Below are 13,121 nucleotides of genomic sequence, written 5' to 3'. Positions count from 1 at the left end.
AGCAATAGCGGAGGAGCAGACTGGTCAGTTCTCGTAGGGAAACATGAGGTTAATATTTTTAAAAATTAGGAAAACCCTTGTACGGTAGAAATTGAATCTAGATAAATATATGAAAATAACAACAACAGACCAAGACTACGCTTATTCTTGACAATAAACCAATGTGCACATCTGAGAAGGGGCAACCCGGAAGTGAAAGCTAACTAAATCTCAGTTGGACTTGACCTGCCCCCCATTTTCTTGTTAATAAACAAAATCTTCTTCAGCCTTTTTTTCTACTTCCTGTAAAGTATGTCCCGAGAACTGAGCTTTCTAATAATATTTACTAATACAATTTCAGAACCTAGTAGTTTTAAAAATGAGAGAATATAATAAGGTACATCGTTCGCAAAGTTCTGTGAGGGTAAGACCCGCTCCCCTGAAACTGCTGCTACAATTGCCCTTTAGAGGCCGTCCGCGTTTGACCGGAGGGGTTAAATTCCTTCTCGCCTGCACAGTTTGGAGTTTTGTGCATATTAAAACTGTTGGGACTGCTATTACAAAATATACCAGGTGGCTTATGAATAACAGAAAATTCGTATTGCTTTAGAGGCTGGGAAACGCAAGATCAAGGAGCCAGCACATTCAGAATCGGCCAAGGGACCGCTCCACTCCCCAGAGGCAGACTTCTTGCTCCTCCGTTTTCTGCAAGAGCAGGCCCTCTTTTATGAGCCCTCTAAACCCTCGAAAGCTCCGCTTCCTAACGTCGCCACACGGGGGTCAGGTTTCAAGGCCTACAGCACGAAGCAGGGCCTGTATTGAGAACTGCCTCACAGTGGCTTACGTTAATATACATGCAGAGGTCTCCCTTAAGCTCCGACGTTAGGCGCTGTTGTGACTCCTGAAGACCTGCAGCTCCGCACTCACTGTAGCTCTGCTCCCCTCCTGCCTGATACCATGCTGATGGCGGAAATGTTGGCCCTTCTAACCTGGCACTTGAGGCTTGTACAATTCCTGTTGCTGAAAGAAAACCTTAAGATTAATTTAGCAGTAACTGAAGACGGTTTCACTTAAGCCGCCCAGTTAAAGAAACGTCTACAACTGTGCGTTTTATTTCAGAACCTCACTTGGTGAGTTTTGCAATTCCTACCGTCCTGATTTCGAGAAGGCAGTCCTGGGGGTAGCGCTGCCCCTTGCCCTTCCTGCCTTTCCCTACCAGTGGCCAGAACACCTTTCACATCTGCCCAGGGGCTGCTCTGAGTCCTTCCGGACCTCAACAGCAACTCTATTCTGGGCCCTGTGGAGTTTTCATCACCTTAAGGCACATTTGCCAAAAGCCTTGACTTCGCAAAGTAGAAGTGAGTGCCAGCTGTCTTCAGAAAGAGTGGGTGGCTCTGAAAAGAGCCTTTGTGGGCAGCGTGAGACTCACTAGCGGGCTCACTTGGAGCTGGTGTACTTGGTGACGGCCTTGGTGCCCTCCGACACGGCGTGCTTCGCCAGCTCGCCAGGCAGCAGCAGCCGCACGGCCGTCTGGATCTCCCGCGACGTGATGGTCGAGCGCTTGTTGTAGTGCGCCAAGCGCGACGCCTCGCCCGCGATGCGCTCAAAGATGTCATTCACGAAAGAGTTCATGATGCCCATGGCTTTGGACGAGATGCCCGTGTCTGGGTGCACCTGCTTCAGCACCTTATACACGTACACCGAGTAGCTCTCCTTGCGGCTGCGCTTGCGCTTCTTGCCGTCCTTCTTCTGCACCCTGGTCACCGCCTTCTTCGACCCCTTTTTCGGGACCGGCACCGACTTCGAGGGTTCCGGCATCTCGGACCGAGAAGGAGAGCAATGAGGAGCCAGCCAACCCGCGCTGCCTTATCTAGAGGGCGATACGTAAATGAGGCGCGGAGAAGGTCTGCGGCGATTGGTGATTGTGCTTCTGTGACGTCACAATCCAGGCTCGCCCGTTGACCGTCCGCGGCCCGCACGGCCGCCTTCCATTGGTCTAATCGAAAATGAAAAGTGGCCAATCGCAGCGCTGCCTTTTCGCCCCCGGACGACGCCATAAAGAGCGCTTTCTGTCCCTCTCGGGACGCTGGTGAGTGACTCCGCCGCTGGGCTTTAGGAAATGTCTGGACGCGGCAAGCAGGGCGGCAAGGCTCGCGCCAAGGCGAAGACGCGTTCGTCCCGCGCCGGGCTGCAGTTCCCTGTGGGGCGCGTGCACCGCCTGCTGCGCAAGGGCAACTACGCCGAGCGCGTGGGCGCCGGCGCCCCGGTGTACCTGGCGGCCGTGCTGGAGTACCTGACGGCCGAGATCCTGGAGCTGGCGGGCAACGCGGCGCGCGACAACAAGAAGACGCGCATCATCCCGCGTCACCTGCAGCTGGCCATCCGCAACGACGAGGAGCTCAACAAGCTGCTGGGCAAGGTGACGATCGCGCAGGGCGGCGTGCTGCCCAACATCCAGGCCGTGCTGCTGCCCAAGAAGACCGAGAGCCACCACAAGACCAAGGGCAAATGAGGTCCGCAGGACTTGGAAGCTCAAATTCTCTGTTAAACCAAAAGGCTCTTTTCAGAGCCACCGATTTTATCATTGAGAGTTGCTGTGCCACACTGTTAAACTGCAGTACCTGGAAGTACCTAGGCTTTTAACCAGTCTGAGATTAGCAAACAGGAAATAGCCAGTGACAATTACTGTCATTTTTCTAGTCAGGTTTAAATTTCAAAGGTAAACTCAAAGTGTAGACAATTTGTGATGGGAATTAGCCACTGGAAGTACGTTAACCCAAGGTCATCCTGGGCACTGGTGCTATACCAAGCACCTCGGTAATAGCTGCTCCAGATAGAAAAGACCTGTCTCCCAGGAAAATTGTTTTGCCAAAGAATAAGTTGTATAGGCTGTGACAGTTACGTGTGGTGTCTGGGGTTGTATTAGGATTGTGTTAGGAACAGTGGGCTCTGTAAATCATATTCTTTACCTTAACATTGTATGTGCAGGACCCATTTGAGACCCTTTCCTTTTATCTCAGGAGCTATCCTTATTCCCCATCCTTATTCCCTATTCCTATTCTTCATTCCTATTACTCATTCCTATTTCCCAGTAAATTTTCCTACTCTTAAAAAAATTTTTAGCCAAATATGGTGGCCCATGCCTGTAATCCCAGCACTTGAGAGGCTGAGGCAGGAGGATGGCCAGAAGTTGGAGGCCAGCCTGGGCTACTCAGTTTGATTTCAGTAAATCTAATTATCAAATTGTTCACTCAAAGTCATCTGCATTAGCCGGGCGTGGAAGCCTAGGCCTGTAATCCCAGCACTCTGGAGCTGAGGCAGAAGGATTGCCTTGATTTGAGACCAGCCTGAAGTACAAAGTGAGACCCCCATCTCAAAAGACAAAACCACAAAGTCATCTGCATTATTCATTCACATAAATTTTTAAAAATTGCTTTGATGGGAAGGATCCAGTAAACGATGGAGCTTCAAGGATAGTCTATGAGTTCTTTCCAACTTTATGAAAAATTGTTACTGATGATGATGATACAATTAGGATTCGCTCTCCTGGGATAAAGCATCTGCTCTTCAACTGACACTTGAACTGTCTATATTATCAGAAAAATAAAGGTTTTTACAAATAGAAATAAAACTGATGTGAGCAGGACAGACACCATCTTCTGCTTCTGCCTGGCTCTAACGTTACCTTCGGAGTAAACTAGCTTGTGATAACCATACCACGGTGGACCTGTGTGTGATGGCCACAGCGTGACAACTATGCGGTCTTCGTACCAAAACACTTCTCCTGTGAACCCTTCCAAGAAACTTATAAAAATACGTTTTCTAAAGAATATATTGTTACTACCACAGGATTAGCACATGTTATTTGTGCACAGTATAAGATGAGCACATGTTTGCACCGAACTCCCCACAGCACAAAAGACGAAGCCCCGGGGCTGCTCCTAGGCTCAGTGCTCTGGCTCAGTGCTTGTGGTTCTGCCTGGGCACTGCTCTTCCCAGAGGTGCCGGCCTGCTGTGGTCATCACTGCTGCCAGGACGCCCCCTCTGGTTCCCGCCATCCTCTCTCCGGATCGCCGCCAGCTCCAGCGCTGGCCCTGGCCCAAGCTCTCACAAGCGCCATCCAGGTGGAAGAAGGGTCCTGTGCGGTCGGCGTCACATCCGCTTCCAGTTTAGGCCGTGGGTTCGCTTCCCTGTCTGGCTGCGAAGGCGATAAATGCTCAGTAAACCTTGCTCTCCGGAGATGGCGCGACTCGGGATCTTTGCTGGGCAGACATGCCGGGTCCCTCTGGTTCCCCGGAGTCGGAGAGTGGCCGAACTCTGGGCTCCAGTGGCCTCCTTGTCCGCTCACAACACAAAACTGTCCAAAAATTTTGATAAAATACATGTTTGTAATTGCAATTAGTACCCGAAGAACTCTTATAAGTAATACTGTCACTTTATTATGGAAGTTGTTTTTGTTTTGGGGTTTTTTTTTTGGTACGGGGATTGAACTTGGCACCTTGTGCTTGCAAGGCAGGCAGGAACCACTGAGCTAAATCCCGGAAGTTATTTTTGTAAGAGATAAAATTCAATTTGAGTGGCAGGAGATTTATGAAAGCATTATTTAAACTTTTTGTTTCTAGATTAATTCCCCTTAATTTCTCTTGGGGAAGTAAAAACACAACAGTGTTTTCCCTTATTAGATTTGTGATATATCTTCTTCAATCTTTTACAAAGTCTCTAGGGGGAAAGATTGAACTTTATTATCTATTGCAACCTCATAGACTCTTAACTCGATGATGATCTCATTAAAAATAATCAATACCCTGGTGTGGTGGCGCACACACCTGTAATCCCAGCACTTGGGAGGCTGAGGCAGGAGGACCACTATGAGTTTGAAGCCAGTCTGGGCTACATGGTGAGACTCTGTCTCAAAAACTCCAAAAATAAATAAAATAAAAGGCCAATAAATTGATAATTTCACACTAGTAAAAATTCTCATGAGTAAAGGTAAACAGTATATTATATAATACCTAAATTGAAAATTCAACTAGGAAGAAATTGAACAGAAGCCTGTAAATTTGGGGGGGGGGGGGGTTGTTTGTGTTTTTGGATTAGGATCTCTCTGTGTTTAGGCTGGCCTTGAACTACGGAGCCCAGGCTGGTCTCTAACTTTCGCAATCCTCCTGCCTCAGCCTCCCCAGTGCTGGGATTACAGGCGAGTGCCAACACTCCCGGCTGGGCTCTAGGTTTTAAGGGAAAGAGTCGTCCATGTGTAGGTGCAGACTCCGGCGCTTAAGCCGCTCGAGGTAACTAAAGGTTGGAGGCAGCCGAGCGGCAAGGACAGTGGGGAGACCGGTGACCCTTCGTGTCCCTCCGCCCTCCGCCGACCCGATCCACCTGGTACAGCTCTGCGTGGCTGCCGCGGTCCACCCCCTCCCAGCGGCCACAGGTCCGCCGCAAGCTGCCCGCCTCCCCCCAGGCCGGGCCTGGGACCGGGCGCTCCTGAGGTCTCGAGCGCTGTTCCCATCCTGGATCTTCAGGGTCCCCCACGCAACAGCCAGCAGAATGGGTCACCGCGCCGGTTTCCCGCAGCTCCTGAGTGTTCTCCTCAAGGGCTCCGGGACGAACCCCGCCTTCCGGCGGGCTCCTGGCCCAGCTCCGCGTCCGCTGCGCCCTGCGCGCCCTGCGCGCCCTGCTGCCGGCTGCTGAGCCCGCGTGCCCTGCGAGGCTCCCTTGTGCGGCCGCGGCCCAGCCTGCTGCCGCCCGACTCCTGGAGGCCACGGGGCGGCTACACGACTCGCCAAGGCCGCGGCAGATGCATCTGCTCACTGCTCCCTGCCCAGCCGCCCTCCCTCACCCGGCCGCTGGCCCTGCGCGGGCTCAGGGACGCGCTGCGCCCTCAGTGCCGGTCCCCGCAAGTCCGGGTTTTAGGGACTTAACCCCAGCACCGAGGTTTCGCAGCCGGCGCTGCCTGAGGGCCCCGCGCAGCCAACCAGACGCCCTGACGCTCGGGACCGTTGGCTGGAAACGACCGCGTCCTGCTGCCAGGTCCCTGTGCCCTTTGTCTCCAACCAACTGTGGGTTGATCTTGAAGCAAATCCTATCCTGTGGGCTGCAGGCAAATTTTTAGCTGACTGTAACGATACGAAGGGAATGTCAGTCTTCTGATTTATAGCTTGTTGAATGCATGTAAAACACAAAAACGAAGCATGCTCAACCTACCTGCAGTGACTGATGCAAAACCAAAGGAGTGGAAGCGTATTTTACAGTATGTCACTAATGCACTGTGTAGCTGGGAGTGGTGACACACGCCTGTAATCCCAACACTTGGGAGGCTGAGGCAGGAGGACTCCCGGAGAGTTGGATGCCAGCCTGCGCTGCATAGTGAGTTCAAGGCCAGCCTAAACTGCACAGCAAGACCCTGTCTCAAAAAACTAACACACTGTGTAATGTATGCAGTCTTAAAGTCGTAAGTGTTAAAGTGAATTTCTTCATAGAGCATCTGAATTACCTTAGGTGATTCTGTGGCCTTTGGGGGTTGATGTGTGCAGCAAGTTAGGGACAAGGCTTTTAGTCTTCCGCGGCCTGTCTTTAACACCGACAGCAGCAGGAGGAGCTGCAGAGACCAGGACAGTAGGGAGGCTGCAGTGGCCAGAGCAGCCTGTTATAGGGCTCCTGTCTCTGTTCCGCCTGGAGGAGTCAGGGCACAGTGACACTGAAGATCGCTGTGAAACATTCGGGTGGTGTGGCCAGGACACGGGTCACCATAGCCCTTCCAACCCCTTAAGGAGTGTCTGGACATGTTTCCTCCAGTCCGCCTTTCCATTCTCGTGCTCATGCTGTGCCCATATGTGCCTTACTCGCTAGGCAAAGTTTAATCCTCACCTAGACACTGCCAAACTCCCAGTGATAGAGCAGATGGGAGCAGTGATAAAAGGGCCTGGATCCACTGCCCCCAGGAAAAGTCTGCCCAGGGAGGCACAGGCCCTGTGCTTCACAAACATGCTGTACTTTTATTCCAGATAAGTGGGACAGTACAGCAGGGTGCAGGCAGTACAGCAGGTGTCCCAGCAGAGCTCATGGGATTCATGAAGTCCACTAGCCCATCTTGGACTCTTCCTCGCTAGTGCCTGTCTCCTCTTTCTGCTCGCCGATTTATTGTTGCTATGCCTACTCAACCTTTTTGGGAGATTTCTCACCAACAGGACTGCGGCCATGTCACAGGCAGTGGCCAAAGACCACATCAGTGGGGCTCCCTCTGGTCCAGCAGAAACCCCAACAATCACACCCCTACTCAGCAGGAAGCAGTTCAGGAAGAGGCGCTGCCACTGTCCTTATGTAATTGTAGAGCTCACTGCCCCCCTCCAGCTCAGCAGCACCCTGGGACTCACAGCAGAGACAGCCCTGCTACTGATGTAGCCACTGCTCCCGCGCTTCCCCGAGCCCCATCCTCGGGCCACCATCTCTGCTTGTGCCCTCTCGAGCCTATTTCCTGGCCGGAAGCCTCAGCCTCTCTCCCTGTGACCCTGACCGGGGAATGTGTTTCTCTGCAGTTAAAGCCAAACCTACTGGTGGAAGTTTTCCCCCATTCCCTCAACGTGTTCAGGCTTCCGGACACCCTCTCAAGCATCTCAGGAATTTTCTTTATTCTAGGTTTTATTACTTCTACCTCCCGCCAAATGTAAATGGGATGTGGTTCTGTGCACTGAGCTTGGGTCTGTAATGTCTGATAACCGAGGAATTTGCTGGGCCCGGAGGAACTGTGCTCTGTGTAACTGTCGGGAACAGGGAAGGGGACATTACTAGGACCTCTGCAGTGAGTCCTCATCTCCTGCGAGCCACAGCAGCACAAGGCAAATTAACTTATTATGCAGGAAAGGTAGAAAAGATGAGACTTGGAGAAGAAGCTGGGCTTTGGGCCTGATCAGTGCTGCTCTGGGCGGCAAAGAGGACAGCCCCCAGCTTACTGCAGCTTTTATTCAGTACACCAGGAGGAACAAATGTAACAGATGACTGGGGGTCCACGGAAATCCAAGAACAATGAGGAACTGAGTAGATGAAGACTTTGTTCCTCCCAGGATGTCTTCAGCTGGTGTAATCTGGTCCTAGAGCATCACAGCATCACAGCATCACCGGATCATTGAGGTCTCAGTTGTGACCAGAGGCCAAAATGCAATTATGTCTCGAAATGCCCTAGCTGGCCTGTAGGCAGGAGAACTAGGCCTAATCAAATGATTTTTTTTTGTTTTGGTACCGGGATCAAACTCAGGTCCTTGCATATGTGGGGCAGGCGGCGGCACCAGTGAGCTAAATTCCCGGCTAATCAAATGATTTTTCCCCCAAATTATGTAGCATTGCTCCCAACATGTAACCAATAGAAAGTGCTCAAGTCCCGCGAGCCCGCCCCTGCCCCTCCCAAGAGTATAACCTGCTCTGCTCAGCCCCAAAGGGGGATCAGTCTCTTTGTGACAGTCCCAGACTGACCCGCTGGCGATAAAAATAAAACTGTACACTTTGCCTCCAAAACTTCTGGGTGTGTCTTCCACTCTCCTGGACGCCCTGTCTGTATGTTCGGGCTGCCACTTTGCTGCTACAACCTTACAGATGACCCCATAACCTGTACAGAGCAGCTGGTCTGCTCTCAGTGCCAGCGTGGTCCCTGTCACGTTTGCTCTGCAATAAGCCTGTCCTGCGGAGCTCAGGCCTCCGTTTCTTCTTTTCCTTTCTTCTAGCAGGCATAATTTGGGGTAATGGTGTGTTCGCACTCATGCTCTTTGTGTTGGTTGATTGGGAGAAGCATGGCAGGATTTTCAACAGCACAAGACTGAAGGGGAACATCTGGGTTTTCAATGAGAATGGCCTGATATCTAGTGAGCCTTTCTCCAGTCATCCACAAATGTCCGTTGAGTTCTGACAGAGCCTTAACTTGATGTGGGGTTAGAACTAACTCTTTTGTCCTGAAATTATCTTAGAAGCTCCCTGGACTAAGGGTGCTGTACTGGTAGCCCTATTCTACTCCATCCAGTTGCTTGGAAAAGTAGGCAGCTGGCTGGTTTTCCTGGCCTAGATGATGAGTTACATCTTCCATGGCTACTCCCTGTCCCTCAGCCAGAAAGAGAGAAAGAAAAAGGCTTAGTCAGATCTGGGATTCCTAAAGCTGAGCCTACATCAAGGCCTGTTTTAAGGCTTTAGAAGCCACTTGAATAGCTGCAGTCCATTTTAGGGGTTCAGTTTCTGGTCCTCGAGTTGCCTCATATGGTGGTTTGACTAACACTCCAAAATGGGGTATCCCTGTGCCGCAGACACCTGCCATTCCCAAGAAATCCCTCAGTTGCTGTTTAGACGGGAGAACCCAGGCAGCAAGCTGCCTCTGTTCTCTGAGGACAAATGTCTTTGTCCTGAAGTTCAGACATACCCCAGTATGGCATGTTTTGTTCAGAAATCTGGCCCTTGTGTTGAGACACCTTATAACCCCGTTTGGCTAGAAAATTGAGTAGGGTGTTCTTATCAGATAGCTCCTTGGGGGGGTATAAATGAGGAGGTCATCAACAAACTGCAATAGACCTCCACTTTTGAAGCTGAGGTCTCTCAGGACTTGAGCTAAAGCCCTTGCAAACAAGTGTGGCCTTTCCCTAAAGCCCTGGGCAAGACAGTCCAAGTATACTGTTGGCGAAGTCCTGTTTGGGGGTCCTCCTATTCAAATTTGAACACTTACGGGGTAGTTAGGATCCACAGGGATAGAAAAGAAGGCATTCTTGAGGCTAAGGACAGAGAGCCATTCAGGGTCTCCTGGGATCTGTGCCTAAGGGGCACATGGGTCTGTTAATGGATGGGTGAGTAGGTCCCACTGCCTCACTGATGGCTGAGATCTTGCACGAGCAGATCTTCTCCTGGTGGCTTGGCTCCCATTGAGATGGGTTACTGCACAGGGACTGGCATGGCACCCGTAGCCAAAAACTTATAGATAATGGGTGCTAACCCAGCTAGCTTCTTTCACACTAAGGGAATGCTGTCTCCTGTAGCTGAATGACTACCACAATGGCCTTGACGGCCCTCCCCGGGTGCTGCCACAGCATGCTTGACAATCTACTCCCTCCAGAGACATTGGGCTCCAGAGGGTCAGGCTGGCCAGGCTCCTAGCAACTAGGAGGTTGGAGTATCAGAATGGCTCTGACTAGCAGCAGGCCTGAGGGGCACCAGCCTTTCAGATGGTCCACCTACACGCAGGGTAGCACCGAGGGTGGGCCTTCCCATTATCTGCATCCAGAATTATGCTAGAGCAATCAATGGACTAATTTAGTAATCACACACCCTTAATCCCAGCATCATACACCCTAGATCCTGCCACATCCCAAAACTCCCACCTATGAGTGCATGAGGCATTGGGAGGACATCTAAACACAACCACAACACTGTTGTGGTTGCTATGGTGACCAATTGCTGTTCTGTGAACCCTTTCTTGGGTGCTATGCAATGTCCTGTTCACAGGTGGGAGGGACCTGGGCTGCGAACCAGGCTGCTGAGCACCTGCTTTTCCCTAGCAGGGCACCTCGTGCCTTGCTCCATCTCAGTAGTGTCATTTTGCTGTGACACGGAAGGCCTAGGAGGTTAGTAGCATGTATTCTTGGAGGACATTCCTCCTCAGGGCAGTTTGGAATGCACTGACATCCAGCAATGTGGTTCCCACATGGATTTTTGTGATCCACTTGTGTGAACATCAGGGTTCCTTTACAAAGGAATTACAGGGGCTGGGGATGTAGCTCAGTGGTGCAGTGTCTGCCTGGAAAGTGGGAGGTCCTAAGTTTGATTCCTGGTACCAAAAAACAAACAAAAGAAGTCCAGACTTCTGCACCTGTCTTTTTTGAACAATTAGATACAGTATTTCTACGACCAACTGGCCACCTTCTCTCATCTGGCAGCTGACAGTCGGCTGCTCCAATTGCAGTTATTCTTACACTGCCTGGGCAGCCCAGGACCTGCCGAGGATGCAGCAGCAGGTGGGGCAGCCACTGTTCCTTCTGGTGCTTTCTAAGGTTGTCTGATAAGAGTGTGGTCGGCATAGGGAGGGCACAGCCTAGCGTTCTTGATCTGCACACCTCCCAGGTCTGTGTGTGCCAGCTTTCTCTCAGCTGCTTACTGCTCCGCCTGAGCTTCCCAAAGGCTGGCAGACTCCTGAGTACCCTGGAGGTACCACAAGGAGGTGGGTAGCGTGCGGTTTTGGTAGAAACTGGGAAGCTGACCTCGCATGTGTGACAGGGTTTATCGCTCTTCGCCATTCTCAGTGCATCTGAAGACTAGAAAACCTGTGGGATAACCTCAGTCATGTGGCACAAGGAGGCAGAAGAGCAGAGTCTCTGTCCAAGCCTGGGAGCAGCTCCCTGGGGAGGGCAGACCGTGGGCCCAGACCTGGGCTGAGGCTGTGGTGAGAGCCACATGGAGGGAGGAGAGGTCCCCGGGCTGTGACTGAACAGAAATTTGTTCCTTTTCTTTTTTTGTAATGAATTTTGAACAGTGTTTTACACTGTTTCATTGATTTTTTAAAAAAGTTTAAGTTGGCCTTGTCTTCCAGTGTTAACAGCATTCTGTGCCTCTGCATTGAACTTTCACACTCCTGTAGGGGAATGGACTATCGGTACTGAGCAAGTTCAGTTAGGTGTAAATTTATACTATTGTAATTTATTTGCAGTCTGATGAATAAACTCAGTTAAAATTCTCACAAGCACATTTATTGTAACGAATTGTTACATATTAATACTTTTCAATAAAAATTGACTTCCATTGCAAAATAAATTAATGTTACTGATGCTACTAAATATTAACTACCTTCTGGAATCATAAAACAACTTGTGTGACCTGGGAGTCCAACTCTTTGCAGGAAGACAAGGACTCCTTGAAGGGCTGAGGTCTAGCACCAGAGCGCTGAAGTGCCCAGGACAACGCATGCGCCTTTCTGAGGCTCGAGCCTTTCTCTTGAGGGTGCATTTGTTGGCTCTGTAATGAACACATCTAAACTTTGATCCATTGTGGTTATTATTTCGGTTGCTTGTGTTAAAATATTGGCTTTACTAACCTGGTATGATGTGACTGGGGTTTTGGGCCTGATCAGCAATGGACGATTTAATGTGGTCATTGAACCCTCAGTTTTAACTGTTAGAACACTGAAGAAGTGCACAGTGTCACCTCCAAAATAAGCCCTCCGCATATTATTTTGAGTTAATGGAAACTGAGAAATAGCCATCACAATCTCTAATTTACCCATGACTTTATAAAATATAAATTCCTTTTACAAAGGAAATTTACTTAAAAAAGAATTCTTCCTCAGCGAAGAAATCTGAACAGAAAGATACACAAAAGCAACTTGTGTCGCGTGACACTTATCTGCATAATATGACCAGGTGACCTCTGCTCAAAATTTCTGCTCAGCTTCCTTCTGCCCTCAGTGTCCAGGACCTCACTCTCCTTTCTGGAACTCGGGGTGTCCCAATCACCTGATTCCAAGAATCTCATTTTCATGGAGCTCATAACCACTTACATAAGTAGCCAAACTTCGTCTTCCTGTTAATCTGTCCTATGTTAACGTAACTCACACTAGCAGAAAAACCTGAAACTGACCCTCCCTTTATTCTTTCCACCACGCTTTGTTTTTACAACGTAAGGATTTTTCTCCATTTGGAAACTCATTAGGAGAAGCACACGCTCGGGCGAGGAGGGGAACACTAGTATTAAAAGAACTAGTTTCCCCCATGTTTGTGATGCGTAGGAATATTTCACGTATAAAAAACAAACCTAAACTAGGTAATGAAGGGGTCGCCCGCGCCAGGCGGGTCCGCCTTCCGGGACAGACTTCCCTCGCCAGCCCATCCCATCCCAGCCTCAGCCGTGACCTCCGCTTCTCTCCTCTCTGGGGTTCCCGACCCCAGCGCTTCTCTTCGCGTGCGAGGGCGATCGTCTAAAGCCCTGCAATACAGCGAGAAGACGGCTCCACCACAAAGCGCGGGACCGGGACCGCGCAGCCCCGTCCTTCTCGGCGCGGCTTCCGAGCTTCCGGGTCCCCTCCCCCGGAGGGGCGGGCTTCCCGCCTCCCGCCTCCCGCCGCAGTCCTCACGCAGGTCCGCAGACACACTAGAAAAGGGAGCGGCTTCCGCGCTCCACCAACTCTG

At 50.7% G+C, this 13,121-nt stretch overlaps 2 protein-coding genes across 2 annotated transcripts; one reads left to right on the top strand and one right to left on the bottom strand.

Moving 5' to 3' along the window:
- Positions 1-469: 469 nt before the first annotated feature.
- Positions 470-1,833, bottom strand: LOC101710922 (histone H2B type 1-N-like). The gene has a single exon (XM_087181124.1). The coding sequence runs from the start codon at positions 1,795-1,797 to the stop codon at positions 1,417-1,419; it is 381 nt and encodes a 126-aa protein (XP_087037250.1). The 5' UTR covers positions 1,798-1,833; the 3' UTR covers positions 470-1,416.
- Positions 1,834-2,049: 216 nt separating this feature from the next.
- Positions 2,050-2,565, top strand: LOC101710558 (histone H2A type 1-J). Its single transcript, XM_087181123.1, has one exon. It carries the CDS (start codon positions 2,099-2,101, stop codon positions 2,489-2,491), a length of 393 nt encoding a protein of 130 aa, XP_087037249.1. The 5' UTR covers positions 2,050-2,098; the 3' UTR covers positions 2,492-2,565.
- Positions 2,566-13,121: the final 10,556 nt, after the last annotated feature.

This window comes from Heterocephalus glaber, unplaced genomic scaffold, assembly GCF_053883595.1.
Source record: "Heterocephalus glaber isolate CG9 unplaced genomic scaffold, H.glaber_assembly_v1.0 deba00001472, whole genome shotgun sequence".
Classification (NCBI taxonomy): domain Eukaryota; kingdom Metazoa; phylum Chordata; class Mammalia; order Rodentia; family Bathyergidae; genus Heterocephalus; species Heterocephalus glaber.
This window is presented reverse-complemented; position numbering and strand designations above follow the sequence as displayed.

Bases quoted from the DNA above. Each gene is read 5' to 3' on its own strand.
- LOC101710558 (XM_087181123.1), top strand. From the start codon at position 2,099: ATGTCTGGACGCGGCAAGCAGGGCGGCAAGGCTCGCGCCAAGGCGAAG.
- LOC101710922 (XM_087181124.1), bottom strand. From the start codon at position 1,797: ATGCCGGAACCCTCGAAGTCGGTGCCGGTCCCGAAAAAGGGGTCGAAG.